Source organism: Myxocyprinus asiaticus, chromosome 34 (assembly GCF_019703515.2).
Source record: "Myxocyprinus asiaticus isolate MX2 ecotype Aquarium Trade chromosome 34, UBuf_Myxa_2, whole genome shotgun sequence".
In the NCBI taxonomy this organism is placed as follows: domain Eukaryota; kingdom Metazoa; phylum Chordata; class Actinopteri; order Cypriniformes; family Catostomidae; genus Myxocyprinus; species Myxocyprinus asiaticus.
The window spans coordinates 10,211,060-10,228,879 of NC_059377.1; the positions used below are offsets into that span (position 1 = coordinate 10,211,060).

The 17,820-nt window shown below is 38.4% G+C and overlaps 3 protein-coding genes across 3 annotated transcripts in view; 2 read left to right on the forward strand and 1 right to left on the reverse strand.

The window, feature by feature from the left end:
• LOC127425669 (DNA-directed RNA polymerase III subunit RPC7-like) overlaps window positions 1–17,820 on the forward strand; it is a 307,967-nt gene that overhangs the window by 51,723 nt on the left and 238,424 nt on the right. The gene's annotated exons all lie outside the window — the stretch shown is intronic.
• On the reverse strand, window positions 780–4,698 carry LOC127425667 (thioredoxin-interacting protein-like). The gene is made up of 6 exons (XM_051671868.1): window positions 4,172–4,698; window positions 3,610–3,685; window positions 3,358–3,505; window positions 2,688–3,047; window positions 2,256–2,570; window positions 780–2,143 (listed from the first exon to the last, which is right to left on the reverse strand). The coding sequence occupies exons 1-6, from the start codon at window positions 4,425–4,427 to the stop codon at window positions 2,096–2,098; spliced, it is 1,203 nt and encodes a 400-aa protein (XP_051527828.1). The 5' UTR covers window positions 4,428–4,698; the 3' UTR covers window positions 780–2,095.
• The window catches only part of thbs3b (thrombospondin 3b), a 47,397-nt gene continuing 45,739 nt past the window's right edge, over window positions 16,163–17,820 (forward strand). Inside the window, exon 1 of the mRNA XM_051671853.1 lies at window positions 16,163–16,253. Coding sequence (XP_051527813.1) covers window positions 16,173–16,253 — 81 coding nt within the window. The 5' untranslated portion in view covers window positions 16,163–16,172. The remainder of the gene's footprint in view (window positions 16,254–17,820) is intronic.

Below are 17,820 nucleotides of genomic sequence, written 5' to 3' on the forward strand. Positions count from 1 at the left end.
TTCTATGAAAAATGAAACAAGTAGGAGACATGCCAGTGTTTCATGTTCAGTTATGTTGGGATTTAGAGGAGTTTCTGTCATGTTGAATGTTTTTTTTTTTTTGGAGGTAACCATTTTGGAGAAGAGTGGAGTTAATGGTTAGGTCTAGATACTACATATAGCATGTGGGTATTGCTTTTCTTATAAAGCATATAATGAGGAATCATCAGTACAAGTTTCTGCTAGACAAATTATGTGAGTAGCGCCTACACATTAACTTTATATTACAGAAACACATTATCAAACACAATATCCACAAATGAATTGTCAAACAAACATATTCTTCTTTTTTTTTTTTTTTCCCAGTATACATTTTTAGATTTTCTGGTCACTAGTGTATGGGATATTATTTCCTCATTTTATTGTCCTACAGTCAAAAAGTCAGATCGCTTAGAAAAGTAATAGCACACCTCTCCTCAATAAGTCACAATTTGTTGTCATTCATGTCCATAGTACAGTATATTGTTTACAGTGGGTATTTTAAAGTTTAAAGATTGGCTCCATTCACTTCCATTGTAAGTGCCTCACTGGAACCCAGATTTTTTTTCTTTTTAAGAAAATGAGGGACGAGTGAAAATGAATTTTTGTGCGAATCAGCATTGTGCCACACATTCTTTCAGTTGTGCTTAACTTGTATTGAACCTGGGATATTCCTTTAATAAAGAGTATTCAACAACTTGAACCGCACATTTGTGGTGAAGAGTATACTTTCAATGAACAAAAGAAAGCAGAAAAGACAATGACATTTCAATGTTTTTTTATTGAAAACGAACCCAAGAGTTCTCATACAAAAAACACAACTTACAAAAAGGATAATTTGCATATTTGCACTGCCACATATTTTACAATAACATTCATCTTGTACTCAATAAGAAACAAAACAACACAGATTAAAAAAAAGAGGTTTAGGAAGATCTCCACAAGTGAAATGTTCATCAAAATCTAAATGTCTTGATTATACGACTACACACAGTGTAGCTTATGGTCTCGCAAATAAACGTGGTAAGGGCCCAAAGCCCAAACACCATTTTGGCACTTGGAAGTGTCCAGTTATATTTTGGCCTAATGATGAAGTCCACAGTGGAAGAGAAGACACATCAACGGAGCCCTTTCTAATACAAGGTTTTGAATGCAATGCATTGCAAAGTCTTTCTTGAATGGAGGTTTGTAACACCTGATTCCTCAGCGTAGATCCAACATAAGAGCAATTTTGGAAGACGAGTAACAAAAAAACCCAAAAGAACATAGAAAAACTCCATGTGGATAGTAACTCATATCTTGCATCCATTCAAAGTGCATAAAAATAGATAAACACTGGCACATTATACACTAACACTACATAATTTCCCTTGATACCTTGATGACAATATTGACATACTACATTTATTTTTTACATTTCAGTAACTTACAACAAAACGTCCCTGGCTTAACACATCTGCTTAACCTTACGCATAACCTACATAAAAGCAAATGCGTTGAAGAACGCTTCCACAAATGAAATATTTTATCCTCCCAAAAACATTGGATTGAAAATGGAATGGTAACGAACATGATGAAAAGTGAACACAATCAAGTAGCTAAATACAAATGAATGTTATGTTGGGGACTATTGGAAAGTACATGACCAACATTTGGGAAAGTCAAGGTGTGCTTATATGGCTATAATGTGGTACAATCGCCTTGCACCTCAGCAGTAATCTCATGTTAAGAAAGAGCAGCTCATACACAGTGAAATACAGCATGCCAAACAGCCCTTGCGCCCTCTCTCAGGCCCTGAAACGGCGTCTGTATGAGCGAAAAACAAGCATGATATAAGAGGCTGTCAGCAATGCAGACACAAAAGAGAGCTCAGACTTCACTTCTTCCTCGCAACTTTGACTAGCTCATCTTGCAGGGGTTCGCTCGGACCCCAAGTCCTCCACCTCATCTTTCACACATCCATTCGACACTTCTCAAACCAGCTCCGATTCGCATGGTGAAAGCCTGAAGTGCTTATAGTGTAAAAGAAGCCCCTTTTTAATGGGCAATAGTTCAGTTCTAGCTCTGCTGGGTCAGTTCAACAGACAGAAAGCATACGAGCACTGTTGTTAAACTCTTCCTCCACCTGAATGACAAAATAAGAAAGAGTTAGATTACTTCACAATTCTAAAATGTGGAAAATATTTTCAAATAAAGAAAAACTTTTGGGGGACAGTGTATTATGTGATTATTCTTACCTCAGAATAAGCAGGGAGTGGGGGGAACTGGAACTGGGGTGTATTCATGTAGATGGGACTGTCTCCACCATCATAGTCATCCAGCAGAGGCGTGAGAGGCTGATCCATGCAGCACTCACGAGTGACATCGCAGTAGCTGGGTGGGGCGGATGATGGCATCCGCAAGGACACCCAACTGGCCGATGCTGTGCTGACAGAACCATCCTGGCTGCTCATGCTATTGGTGCGGCTACCAAAACCATTGTAGGGCACGGTGCCAATGACAAGTGGGAGCTCCAGAACCAACTTATCGCTGCCAGGGATGTGCATGTAAATCTGTAGATAAGGATAAATAAGAGTTTTAATTAAGCGGCCACTTCAAATCTGCAACATTTTTCCCAAGTGTACCGCAAGATTATGCTAACTACACAACGCAACCAGCCAAACACTCACCATGAGTGCATATTCCACTCGAATAATGTTGCAGCCCAAAATGGAGGGCTTGATCTTGGGCACCCGAATGCTCTTCCCCTGCCAGGCGTCGCACATGCCTGAGATGATGTGGTTGCCGCGCACCGAGGAGAGCTTCTGCCTCAAGACCTTGGTGCGTCCATTGGCCTGGTAGGTGTGCTTGGCAATGATGGCCGCTTTGGGTACCACGATGCGGGAGCAGGTGTTCTCGAATTTAGCATCGATGCAGATTTCCTCCCCCTCACAGAAGCCACGCCTGTCAATCTTGGCGTTCAGAGACACTTGGCCATCAGGGATGAACATGCAGGTGACTTTCTTCTCCTTCATGCCTCCAGTTGGAGACTGTGGATGCATAGAAAAAAAAAAAGAGATAATCAACTTGCACTCCAGCAAGTTTAAGACTGACTTGGAGCAGCTGTTATATTCAGATAACAGTTTAATGGTTTATCAGTAGAGTCCTAAACAATTAGTTTCCTTTTCCATGCTCTCAGGAACTATTAATGGAAGTGAATGGTCAAAACATCAATGAGATAAGTCTTCTCAATCCTTTATAAACAGATACACCTACTAAATCACAAAGCCCAATTCAAGGGCAGGGTTAGGCATGATCGAAGGCCTACAGCTCTTGAAGTCTGGAAAATGTGAAACTCACCAGCAAGTCTGGGGTATTTACATCCAGGGGCTCTTCAACCTCAAAGTGTTTCTTGCACTCGAGCGTGGGCTGAGAGGGTCTGTCCATCAGAGCCTTCACATAGTAATGAACATACCCGAACTTGCCCTTGTAAGAAGACACCAGCTGCCTGTTGGGAAAATAGTAATTGTATTAATCTGTTTCATGAATCTCTGACAACATGACTTCAGAGCAGGCAATTAGTCACTCCAGTATGACAATGAGGAAACTCACCCTTGTTGAGGCAGCTCAAAGCCAAACAAGTATTCATACTTGTTGCCTGGACGGAGGATGACTGAACCATCTGTGTCTGTGAAAGGAAAATATAATATTAGTTAAGGATGGCATTGGTAATATAAGATACACTTGACTGTAACTTTTTACACTTTGGAAATGAGATGAATTGGCTTCATTGCATCTTTTGAGTGGCTTACATGAAGTACTGTTCGAAAATTGACATGTCTTGCAGTGTGACTTTATCTAAAACAATTTTAAACAGCCTTTTGCTGAATAAAAATGTATTTGTCACACATCAGGACCATTTAAAATGCACTACTTAAGGCAAAGCTTTGATAAACTAAAAGCGAAAAGCTACACAGCAAGTGCTAAAAGTACACTTTCCCCATACAGTTATATTCATTTTAACCTAAAATCTTGATGTTGATTACATAAAAACAAAAAAGTTTATGGACACGTCAAGTACTCGTGGTATATTCTCAGTTCAACATCATCTCTGTGTATGCATTTACCAGACCAAAGTCAACTTTAAGAGCGCAGTTAAACCATTTGAACTCACCTTCAGGATGGTCATCCAGGTGGACTACTTCTTCATACTTCAGATAGTCAACTTCTTCACGGCATCTCTGTTTGCCTTTTGCGTACTCCACTTTGGCGCATCCGACTCCGAGCACCCTCATGGCCGTCACTCTGGTCACCTCCAACACCTCCACCAGGATCTTCCCCGCCACTTTATCTCCACTGCAGTAGAAAGTCTTGGTCGGATCGTTTAAAACGATCTCAAACATTTTCACTCTTTTTGTCATCGCAACCATTGTTATGGATATTAAATGCACAGAAGAAAGAAAGGAAAACTTTGCGACTAAATCTTTGTAAAATCAGCCAGATCTTCTGTAATCCTTCAAAAGTGCATCAAATGTTCATCTTAAATTATAAAAATCTTGGTCGTATTAGAATTGCAGCAAATTAATGCTTTATGCAAATTCACAACTCACACACTCCCTGCTTGCATGTTTAGTATAGGTGCTTTGCTCATCCTAGGCTAGGATAGGGTTTTATACTCCGACGATTCTGCCTGGAACTCACTGGACTTGTTTACCACTTCAGCTGTTCATGGGATGTGGTATGCACCTCATGGCTCAGCGCATGCACAGCGCTCCCATTGGTCGGAATTCGGTGTTTGTGTCTTCACTGACCAATCAACGTTCAGAAGCGGCGCGTGGACACCTCGTGGCTGAGAGCGCTGAGCGAGTGCGCAGCAGCTGCATGAAGGGAGGGGGCGCTGGAGGAGGAGTTGCCGAAGAGGCTTGATAAAGGATTCGGGTGTTGTAAAGGCATGTCCGACAGTTTGAAGAACCAATGAGATTGCATCACAAAAGCGTAACGTGTGTGCTACGTGCGACGCGTAAACCTTGATGAGTACATTCATGTGAAACATTTTGTACAGGCTGGTATTCCCAGCGCTTGCTAAATTTGGGTGTGTTGAAGGAAATTGGTGCCTCTGCTGGTAGAAACTATGTTATCAGATGACTAACAAGAACACAATTGAATGTGTTTACAATATTAGGTTGGTCAGATTTAGGACTTGATTGTCCAGTACATATTTTGTTCTCATACTTTTAGACTGATCAACATTTTTGTCAGGGCTTACACTACACCCAGTGTATCACTAGTGCATTATACTAAAGATTATTTAGCAGAGATGGGCCACTTCTATTTAAATGAATGGGAGAAACTGGAATGTCCAACCAAGGAGCTCTGAACTCTGATTTGTCAGATTTTATTGCTTATTTGAAATATGTTCTTTGATCGTAATCTTGACCAAGCGTTCCCCCATTCAAGTCGATAGGAGCTGCACTGGCATGACTGGAAATAGCGTCCCGAGAGCGTTCCAAAGATGGCCGACAGTGGACTGACTTGCTAGAAAGACTTTAATTGTATTCAGCTTTATAGTCACATGGCTTTCACAAATGATGATACACAGTTGAGCTGTAAATCAAATTAAGATAAATTCCTACTGTTGAAAATGTCTCTTTATCTTTAAAAATAACCCAATATTGCAGTGACAGAAGCCTCACAGACGAAATAACACCAGACAATATAACACTACCCCCCAACCCCTCACGTCCCCCACCGCACCACCCCTGCATTGCCCCTGCATTATTATGTTTCACCACCAAGTGTTGACTCAGGGTGTTTTACAGACAGCATTTTTGCACCCTTGAAGGGCACTTCGGGAAGGGCCCTTTTACAAGACTTTAGCGTCTAATTTGTTTTAGTGTTGTTTGACATAGTTGTTATCCTGATATCACAAAAATAATAGATACATCTATATGTATAGCTTCTCTGGACCTCCGTAAATCCAGTTTGAGGTTTCTAAAAGATCCTTAAACATTGTGCAAGGTTCTGACTCCATGTAGTGTTTGAAGAACGAAATCATAACATCAGCATACCTGTATGTTTCGGTGCCACCACATACACATGGTACCCAGCACCAGGAGACTAACGCCCTCAAGCGAGAAACAGTAGGAAGTACATTTTTGAATATATTAGAGATGTTTCATAAAATCACAGTTTTACAGTGATTGGATTAATAAACCTCCCTTGGATATTTTTTATCGCCTGTCTCATATATCTACACGTGTAATTGTTTACCCCAGGACTTGTTTTCTCTTGAGTTTCTCCCCAAAAAAATTTGTACCACAGCTATTTGTTTAAGGTGTTGTTTGACATAGTTGTTATCCTGATATCACAAAATTAAAAGATACATCCATATATATATATATATATATATATATATATATATATATATATATATATATATATATAGCTTCTCTGGACCTCCATAAATCCAGTTTGAGGTTTTTAAAAGATCCTTAAACAGTGTGCAAGGTTCTGACTCCATGTAGCGTTTGAAGAACGAAACCATAGCATCAGCATACCTGTATGTTTTCTGATGCTTTTAACAGGGTCGTCTCATGTTTCATTTATTTCTCCGTTAATGGGAATATTTTAGTAGTTATTGTTTAGCAGTTGCTTATCGTGTGATTCTTAATCTACTTCTGCCACAGATGTTGTTACAGATATTCTAATAATATATGTTTATATATATATATATATATATATATATATATATATATATATATATATATATATATATATATATATTTGGATATATGCCTTTAAAAATATTTGAAATGGGGTTTACTTTAAAAAAATAAAAAAACATAGGAAACAATTTCCACGTCGAAATTGCAAGTACATTTAACAGACCGTATTTTCAAGTAAAGGCTAAACACAGTTCTTGGTGTCTTTAATTGGAAATTCTCAAGTAAAATTTACTTTGCAATACTCAGCCAGGTAAATATTACTCACTTTGTTTGTACATTTTACTTAAGCAGTGTGGCACTGAATTAAGAATTGCACCACATGACACACGTCTTCCACAGGTAAGCTTAATGCATGCTATCTAGTCTATTAGTCAACATCTTCTTGCATTACTAGTGTTAGACTCAAGACCCAGAGCTGTGCATGCCGAACTGAACACTTAGGTGCACAAAACATGATGACAGTAACAATCTATCTATCTATCTATCTATCTATGTATGTATGTATATATATATATATATATATATATATATATATATATATATATATATATATATATATATATATATATATATATAGTTGCAATTGAAATTATTCAACCCTCCCAAGACAGTAAGGATTTACAAAGGTAAGCTTTTCTGATGACCCAAAATTTTTCAACTTTACATCTATATCAGTTGAGTGACACATTCAAAGTCATAGTGTGAATATTTAACCTAATATTTCTAAATAGCAGGATTTTTTTTTTAAATACAGCCATGTCATAATTATTCAACCCCTATTGCATGTAGCTGTTTCTTAAATATGTAAGACTACACAAGTAATTGTTTTAAAACAAAATTAAGTCATCAATCTGCAATGGCACTTATTTAAGTTTTAAAATTTAAGTTTAGCGTTGTAAGCTAAAATGTATTTCTATGCAAAAAAAAAATAAATAAAAATAATTCTATTAAAAATAAGCCGTCTCAAAAGCTAATAGAGGAGATTATTTCATTACACAAGAAAGGTCATGGCTAAAAGTACATTTCCAAGGCACTTCAATTTCCAATAGACAAAGTTGGCAGCACCATTCATACATTTTGTAAATATGGTACAACAGCAACCTTCTTGGAGTGTGGAAGAAAGCAAAACTTCACCAAGGGAAATACTGAATCCAGTTGACTGAATATTCAAGAAGTAATTAGGAAAGACCTGTGGAGTCCTGGAAGAAGGGTTTATAGACGTATGACACTAAACTGAAAATGAGTTTTAGACCCATGGGTCAACAGTACATCTGGAGTTAGATGACAAGGTGATGACAAGAACGACACCATCCCCACGGTCAAGCATGGAGGTGGGTCAGTCCTGTTATGGGGGTGTTTTGTGGCTGCAGGAAACGGCTATCCTGACTATGTGACTGACACCATGGATTCTTTCAGGTATCAGGCCATTTTGGCAAAAATGTGATGCCTTCAGTGTGTAAATTGAAGCTATGTGATCACTGGACTTTCCAGCAAGACAATAACACCAAGGATACATCCAAGTTGTCCAAAATCTGGTTCAGGAATAGGTTGTGGAATGTCCTTAAATAGCCTTTCAGTCCCATTGCAAACCTTTGTTGGGATTTCAAGGAAGCAGTGGCAGCACAGAAACCAAAGAATGTCAATGAGCTGGATGCTTTTGCTTATGAGAAATGTGTAAAAATTCTAATAGAGAGGTATCCGAAGCCTGAGAACACTTACCTGAAACATTTATTTGCTGTTATTAAGGATAAAGGATGCTCCACAAATGATCGACTTTGGGGGTTGAATATTTTTGACATGACATTTGTGGAGAGAATTAGTTATTTTTTATATCAAAATGTGGGTAATCTGAACTCTTTGTTCTCAAAATCACTCAAATGTGTATTAAAAACTTACTTTGACTGTTTACTGAGGTTTTAGTTGATGTGTTTTAATTCACATCACCAGAATGTATTGCTGGTCAGGGGGGTTGAATAATTTTGATTGCAACTGTATATATATATATATATCAAGAACAGGTAATTTTGAGTAAATAAAATACTTAGAAAATAAACTACAGACTCACAAAAAAAAGTTACCAAACTTAACAAAATAAATAAAAACGGTTTAAATCAACTTGCAAACAGTTCTTCTTCTTCGGTGGGTTTATTGGTGGGTTGCGAACCAGCTGAATAGGTGCATACTGCCAGAGAGTATTTAGCAGAGACGGGCCACTTCTATTAAAATGAATGGGAGAAATTGGAACACTCAACTGCAGCCAACGGTCAACTGATGAAGAAAGGAAGTCCCACCTTACTGGTAAAAGAGCCAATCACCTTTTAGATTCAGACATCGCCTGTCAATCAACTCGACAACACACATGCGCATTAGCTATACAAGCCGAGAAAATTTTGTAAAGGTAAAGAAGCACAATTTTTGATACCGGCGTTGTCAGATTTACTGCTTATTTAAAATATGTTATTTGATAGTAATTCTGATTTTTGAGATTTTGGTCTTTCTCCATTCAAGTAGATAGGAGCTGCACTGTCATGACTGGAAATAACCTCCCGAGAACGTTCTAAAGATGGCCGACAGTGGACTGACTTGCTAGAAAGACTTTGATACCACCACCTACTGTACTGAAGTGTGAAGAGAATGAACTCAAATGTTTAATGTAAATCCCTCAATCCTATGTTTAAGACTGCTGAACGTAATGAATTTCATAACTGTTTTTATTATTGTTCCTGCTCCTGGACCATTATTTAAGATGCTGGATATTTTAAATTCATGACATCCTGAAATTTCTAATTCTTTCCTAAATTCAATAAATTCTCTTTCGTATTTAGGGCATGCCATTAAAACATGTTCTACTGTTTCAAATTTCTGACATGCATCACATAAACCTGTATTATGCTTCCCCATAATATGTAGAGTACTATTGAGTTTTGAATGTCCCATTCTCAAGTGAGAAAAAATGACCTGTTCCTCTCTACTGATATTATGAATGATTTTGCTTTGTTTAATGTTCCTTTGTACCCTATGAAAATGTCGTTGTGTCTGACATGTATCCCAGTACTTCTGCCATTTGTTGTTACATGCTTCTGAGATTAAATGCTTTCCTTCTGCTCTGCTAAGTGTGATTTTGATATTTGGATTGTCCATCCTTAATGAATCTTTTGTCTACTTCTTCAATTCAAACATGGGCTGGTACCTATATATATATATATATAAAAAAAAAACTAGACTTCCAACCTTAAAATATCACTGCAACATGTCTGGAATGTTTGAATGTTCAGAAGTGCTGCCACTGAGTCAGAACAAGCTACCACTTTATCCGGCATCACTTCTTCTACCCAACCCATTTGTGCCATTTGTATCGTTATCAACTCAACATCTGTTTTTCCCATATTTTCCTTTTTTAAATTCTGGAACATAGAAAGCTGCACCTGTCCTCCCAGTATCTGGGTTGCTTGAACCTTCAGTGTACACTTGAAGAAATGAATAGTGAGCTGTTCCATTATATTCCATCGTATTATTACTTTCCACACTTGTTTTTGTTTTTTTTTTGGATTCTGTCTTGCAATGATAAGTCAATTTCAGGTTGAATGAAAAGCCATGGGGGCACTGGGTAAATTAATACTACTGGACCAAATTGTATGGAGTCTAATGCCATTTCAGTAGCCCATTTCTTTGCTTTCCATGCCAATCCTGTACCAGATGTATTTGATGTTTCCCAAATCTCTTCAAACACATCTCTTACTGGATGTTCACTGTTTTGACCCTGTAAATTAATCCAGTAGGCCAGGGGTACTCAGTTAAAGTTCCATGAGGTTAAGTCTCTACATTTCCTTCCCAGAAAAGGTCCGGATAATAATATGTAGCTTACAGAGACTTCACTAGTTGAGGGCACTTGGAAATGAATATTAAAAGTGCAATATGTAATATATTTACTGTACTAAAGCATAAAATTATGATAATATGTTATCAGAGATTTAGGAAACAAGCTAAATTGATATACTGGCTTCTCCGAAAACAATACTACAGCTAGTATATTCTACTTTGAAATGCCAGAATTTCTGTTTGTGTTTTGGCTTGTGTGATCCTGCCCACTGCCCATTTCCCAATAGGATTTCGACACACCTGAATGCCAGATTTGAAACAAGTTAGTGGAAAAACACAGCGCGCTGCAGCCATGGAAGCCAGCAATACATCTAGCTAACATTGAAAGAGTCGCAAACAATAAAAACATTCCAAACGTATATGTTAGCTGATCAACTTACAGTGTAAGGCTTGTCACTTGCCATTGTCAGTTTGTTCATTCCTGTTGCATGTCCTCAACCTGGCAACCCACGTGATCTTCGAGTCTGGGGAGGAAGGGGACGGGGGAGACAACTCTCTCCAATATTTTGAATTTGGACTGCAGTACCCATTTTAAACGCTTGATGTCAATGTTACATACTGCATACAGATAAGATCAACAGTTCGTTTTGAAGCTGAATGACAGCAGTCCAGTTTTTGAGTTTAAATATTTTTTACATTCAGAATCTATACTTATGCTGATTAATAAAGCTAAATTTAGATGGGAAAACATTATAGTCTAAAGGTGCCAGTTAACTTGTCCTGACACAAACCTGGCCTCGCTGAACTGTCTGAATCACATATCAAACAGATGAAGGTAGATTCACTTTGCTTCATTTTTGTTTTCTGCAGTGTGTTTAAGCGAAAGATGCCAGTATCTCTGCTTCTGTAAAAATAACCGCACCTGCAACTCGTATGTGCAGTAAATTAGAGTTTATGCGGTGTCTCATGTATCTAGCGGGGAGAGAGGCAACACGCGCGGAGCGGGATTAAAGTGCGTCCAGAGAAATGTTTCTCTCTTGCGCTGAATGCGCTTTTTTCCCGCTCCACATGCATATACACGTATGCTTACCCAATCACTACCCATGTGTCAGATAACTAGCACAAAGATTTAGAGCTCGGTCCGGATCCGGACCAGAGTCCGCCTGAGGCCATCGCTCATTTTTGCCTTCGCAGATTCAATGGCATCTCTGATGTTTCCACCTGCAATGCTGCTATTGGTGTTGTTTTGATTGCCCCTGTAATATATCTTAGTGCTTTAGGCTGAGTAATATCTAATCTCTTTAGCATGGTAGCTGATGCCAATCCATAAACTATGCATCCATAATTTAAAACCGATCGTGCACAATATATGTCCTTCAATGACTGTTTATCAGCCCCCAATCTTGTCCTGCAACACATCTCATTAGATTCAGCACTCTACCACTTTTCTTTTCAATATATTCTATATATCGTTACTCTCTCCTATGATAGAACCGCTGAGGTTATCTCAGTATATATAAAATAATGTCTGCTTATAAGCTACAGCATTAATTTTTACATGCTTGAATTGAGTACAAATGCAGAATTTACTTAATATTTTAAAGTTCACGCTTTAACTTATTCAGTGTGTAGAATGTACTTTTCTGCAATATTTACTTCACCGCAAAATATTTTTTTCCAGTACAGACATATACTCAACGTCATGAGGTGTTTATTAGAAAGATAATTTAATGCTGATATTTCTACAAATGTCCGCCTTTTAATAATCAGTTGTTTTCTGGATAAAATCATGATAACGGGTGACAATCTAAGAATGCCCCTACTGACTAATCTAACCAAATTTTAGATAAAGTGTTAAAAAAGAGGAGACCATTTTTACATGTAGAGTTCACATCTTGAGAGGATGATGAGGTTAAGTTTTTTATTTATTTTTATTCATGGAATTGTAGGGGAGACCAGGGTTGGTAGGCAGTGGCGAGTTAACTTCTAGTCATTTTAAAATTATTTTCACAAAAGTGTAACATCTAAATTTTCACTTTTTGACATATACTGATTGATTCTGTAATTGTGAACACAACTTTTTATTTTATACATGTTGAAACAAGAATTAAACTCATTTGCTAAAAATGTAATAGAAATAATACCAAGAAAGAAAAATATTTTTTTTAATTATTAATTAAATATTTAATAGTGATGGATATCATCTCTCTTTCTATATAGGATTTGTAAGCATGTGATAAACTATGCTATGGGATTATCATTTATCAAAAAAGTGTGAGTGAAAAAACTCACACTTTTTATTTAGTTGGTTAAAAAAAGAAAAGATAATAATTTATAACCTTCGTAACACACTATTTACCAACTTAATACCTCCAAATGCACACATATAAAATAATTTATAATAATACTTATTATTATTATTATTATTATTTGGTCTATTACACACACCAGGTTCAAGCCAATCTAATTAGTTCCTTTTATTAATGTGGATGAAAATGTTTTACATTTATGCAAAAAAAAACTTTTTTTTAGTAAATATTTATATTTATACAGGGCGGCAAGGTGACTCAGTCACTGTCGCCTCACAGCAGGAAGGTTACTGGTTCACTCAGGGCCTTTCTATGTGGACTTTCCCCGGGTGCAAAAAAGTCCAAAAACATGCAGGTCAAGTTAATTGGAGAGTCTAAAATTGCCCGTAGGTGAGAGTGTGAATGTGTTTGTGTGTGTGTTTTAGCCCTGTGATGGACTGGCCACCTGTCTAGGGTGCTTCCCTGCCTTCGGCCTGAGACAGCTAGGATAGGCTCCAGCACGACCCGTGACCCTACATAGGACAAGAGGCTATAGAAAATGGATGGATGGATGGATATTTATACAAGTACAAATTGTTCATATCAATTCCAAACTGTAAATGTGTATATATTAATTAGAATCACATTAATAAAATATGATTTTTACTTATTCAGTACTCATATTAGTGATAGAAGTCCTGGTTTAAAATAAACTGATGTTTGTTTTTACGTGTGTTGCTTCTCTCTGAAAACTATAGTGTTTTAATGCTGTGCCAACCAACCCTACAACCTGCTGCTTGGCACAACAACATAAGTTTGACCATTTATTTACAAAAAACAAGAAGTATTTGGTGACATTGAATGTGTTTTTTTTTGTTGTTTTTTGTTTTTTACCTAAGAACTTAAGCTTTCATTTGCACCTACTTGGGGTCTCCTAACATTTGTTCCACTAGAGATATTTAACAAAGTATGAAAAGTGTGCCAACCAACCCTGATCTTCCCTACATTATTTAAATAAGTAAATTATAATGGTAACAGGGTTGACACATAACTTGGGGACACAACTTCAAGTCTTCAAAAAAATATTCAATGTTCAATAAAACACAAAAAAATATAGTGTATATAGAGATAAAAAAAAATGCTAAATACTAGCTTTTGTTTCAATTTTTGTTTCCATTTTTTATTTGTATTTTTTATTTTATTTTTTACAAAATTTGCAGATTTGCTTATACCAAAGGGTAAATTTGAAACACAGGGCTGGAGCGTGCCAAAAGGCATCCTCAAAAAGAAAGTCAATTTTTTTTTTTTTTTTTTTTTAAAGGCAGATGCTATTTGCACCCCTAATTAAATACATGCACACAGTATAGGGGCAACTGCAGTGTGTTTATTGCATTGCCATAGAATTGGAGGAGACAGGCGAGATGTCACCCCCAATGCAATCATGCATCTCCCCTTGTTTATATATTTTTACCAACACTGAAAATTATTTTGTATGAGATACTTTCAGTTGCATGGCTGTGAGTCTGTCATATTCAGACAAAAAAATGAAGTCCCCCCTCCGTTGTACATTGCTACTAAATCTAACATCACAACAACAGCATATATGGGTTCTGTGAAACAGCAAAATTTATGTTACCCACCTTTCGAGAAGAAAAAAAGCAATTTATGCATCCGTCTTCAAGCCTTTTGCCTCTCGGAGGTCTCTCCACCACTGAAAAGCCTCGCCGATGTTGACGCGGCTCCTAGCCCTCAACTTATCATAATCCTTCTTTTTTAGTTTATACTCGTCTGACCTTTTTCCTCTTGGTCTGTTTCTCAGCCATTTGTCCTCCTTGGAGTTTAGAAAGTTCACATCAGCCAGATTTGCCATCGCTCTTCTAATGAATTTCCCTCTCGCGCTGCCCCCACCCACCATCCTGTGCACGCGCAAGAACCACCCCCTGCTGCTGATTGGCTGGAGTAGTGTTCCACTTTGTTTTTGTCCCATTTATAGAGCCATATATTTTCACAGAACAGACAGCTAGCAGACTGTGAGGAGATATTTGCAGAATTTGACAGTGTATTGGATTGGGGGGCCTGGGTAGTTCAGTGGTAAAGATGCTGGCTACCAACCCTGGAGTTTGCTAGTTTGAATCCCAGGGTGTGCTGAGTGACTCCAAACAGGTCTCCTAAGCAACCAAATTGGCCCGGTTGCTAGGGAGGGTAGAGTCACACGAGGTAACCTCCACGTGATCGCTATAATGTGGTTCGCTCTCAGTGGGGCGCGTGGTGAGTTGTGCGTGGATGCCGCAGTGGATGGCGTGAAGCCTCCACACGCGCTATATCTCCGCGGTAATGCGCTCAACAAGCCATGTGATAAGATGCGTGGATTGACGGTCTCAGACGCGGAGGCAACTGAGATTCGTCCTCCACCACCGGATTGAGGCGAGTCACTACGCCACCACGAGGACTTAGAGCGCATTGGGAATAAAAAACAAAAAAAACAAACAAAAAAAAAGTGTATTGGATTAGAATTACTGAGTGCACCTTTAAATGTGGATGCATAGAAGATTCGGTTTTCAGAACGTCAAGCGCCCCCTGCAGGAATAAAACTCACAAGGCAGTCAGTGACTGACAATGTGCAATTTCGGTCTGTAGGTCTGTAACCCACACAAATCTTACGTATGAATTTAGAAAACATGAAATACATCATGAGTCATATGTGGAGTTACTGAAGATGTTAAAGGCATCCATAGAAATTAGCAGTTGTTTTTCATGGCAAGGGAAAGCAGACAGGCATTTCAGATGAGCAGTTAAGAATTGCAATTTTCTGAAAGGGTTAATGCTTTTCTGGATTTTTGATATGATACAGTGTATAAATATTTAAGAGTATGCAATTAATATAATTTTGTATTTATCTGTGCATTAATTTGAACTGTGATAAGATATTATGTAATGTGTTGTAATGAAACATGGTTATATTAATACCTTAGCCTATGTCGTAAATTTCTATGTTTCCAATTAAAATATTTACAAATAAAATAAATGTACTGCATTTTTGCTGATGTGTTTGACTAAAATAACACGTCAGCTATTCATTGATAAAGTCATTGTTTACACATATGTTTATGAGGGACAGAAGAAAGGCACAGATTTGACGGAATGAACACTTAAAACTATTCCCTCATGCATTTTGGAGATATATATATATATATATATATATATATATATATATATATATATATATATATATATATATATATATATAATGAAAACTCGACGGTACCACACGCTTGACAGTTACCAATAGCAACCACTGCAAGAAGTACTTCCAGTTGAAAAGTCACTTAAAAGTCTTTCAAATATGGCTGCCCCCTTGGAGTTGTACTGTTGGAAAGGCGATTATGGATTACCTTCAATAGATGTCGACTGTTTAACTGTGCTGGTAAGAACAACACGCCGGTCGGTTGGATATCACAACAGTTTCATCCGTTTTATCTTTTTTATAATTGTCGTCAATGTGTTGGATTTTTGTGTCAGGCTCAAGAGAGGTGGGAGGTGACTTACAGCACGCGTGACTGATGCTGTCAAAATCACTCATGTCTGCATAGAGTCGTCATTCACCGCATATCGTTTTGTCATATATTCAGCGGTCGGCTTATTAGTTCAGTGGATGGATTTCAGTAATGTAAACATTATTTATGAGATAACAATAGGTCAGATGCACTGCTGCATCAGTGGGTCACATTAATAATATTTTCCAGACTAACATTTAAAATGAGCATCACGGCGGTGGTTATAATTTTTGTTTTCATGTAGGGAACGTTATCAAATCATGCTGGATAACATTGATCATCAGATTTGTGGAGTCCCTGCCAGCTCGAATGCATGCTGTCATTAAAGCAAAAGGGGGACATGTCACATATCTCACACTTAGCAATTCTTAAATTCTTATTTTTTCAATTAAAACTTTCACTCAAATTGGTATGCTAATAAAATAATTTGTAATGAAAAAAAAAAAAAAATGAAACAATAAAAAATGCAAAATGGAAGCATTTTCACTACTGGTCTACCACTGCATGTATGGGGTTGGCTGATACAAAGTTACCACAGTTTTTGTAATATTAGTAATGATGGTATTTCAGCGAAAAGGAGAGCAAAAGCAAACTCTTTTTACTACTCATCTGTAACAGGTAAAGGTCGTGCTCCATCACGGCCCGGCCATGCCCTCCTCCTCGTCACACTCCTCCAGCGCCACTGGTCTGACTAACACCCCCCCCAAATCTCTGGTGGGAAGACGCTGCCCTTCCGGCCGTTCTGTCAGCCAGTTGTCCACCCCGCCTCTTGTGAACCTGGGGGGAGAGACAAGGGGAGGCATGGGGGGAGGGAAAGGGCAAGCGGAGACACAGAGAGAGAGAGGAGAGAGAGAGAAGAACTTGCTCGCCGGCTCCCGGACCCGCTGTTGCCCGGTCCTCAACCGCTCCTCTGCCCTCTGGCGGATGCCAACTTGCTCCTGCCCTGCTTGGCAGATGGCAGCGGTTCCTCTATCCCCAGGCAGATGGCCGCGGCTGCTCCCCTGGCGGATGGCAGCGGCGAGGACTCCACGACAGCGCATCCCTCCTCCATCCCACCACTGTAACAGGTAAAGGAGGAGGCGGGAACCGGCTGAATAGTAAACATAAAAGTTTAATGAAAAACTCAACATAAAACCAACATAAACAGACACAGACACACATGCCGTGTGCATCTCTCTCTCGAACCGGTGTCTCCAGCCGCCGCTTATCTCGCTCTCCCGCTGATCAGCTGATTCAGCGCCGGCCGTGCTCCATCACGGCCTGGCCACGCCCTCCTCCTCATCACAGCATAGTTTACCCAACAATTAAAATTCTGTCATCATTTACTCACCCTCGTGTTGTTCCAAACCTATAGAACTTTCTTTAGTTCCGTAGAACACAAAATTAGATGACAGAATATTAGCCGCAGTCACCATTTACATCATTTAATCTTTTTTC

Coding starts and splice junctions, on each gene's coding strand:
- LOC127425667 (XM_051671868.1), bottom strand. CDS start 4,427: ATGGTTGCGATGACAAAAAGAGTGAAAATGTTTGAGATCGTTTTAAAC. Junction 2,571..2,687: donor GAGTGGAATATGCACTCATG/GTGAGTGTTTGG, acceptor CCTTATCTACAG/ATTTACATGCACATCCCTGG. Junction 2,144..2,255: donor CACTCCCTGCTTATTCTGAG/GTAAGAATAATC, acceptor TTTGTCATTCAG/GTGGAGGAAGAGTTTAACAA.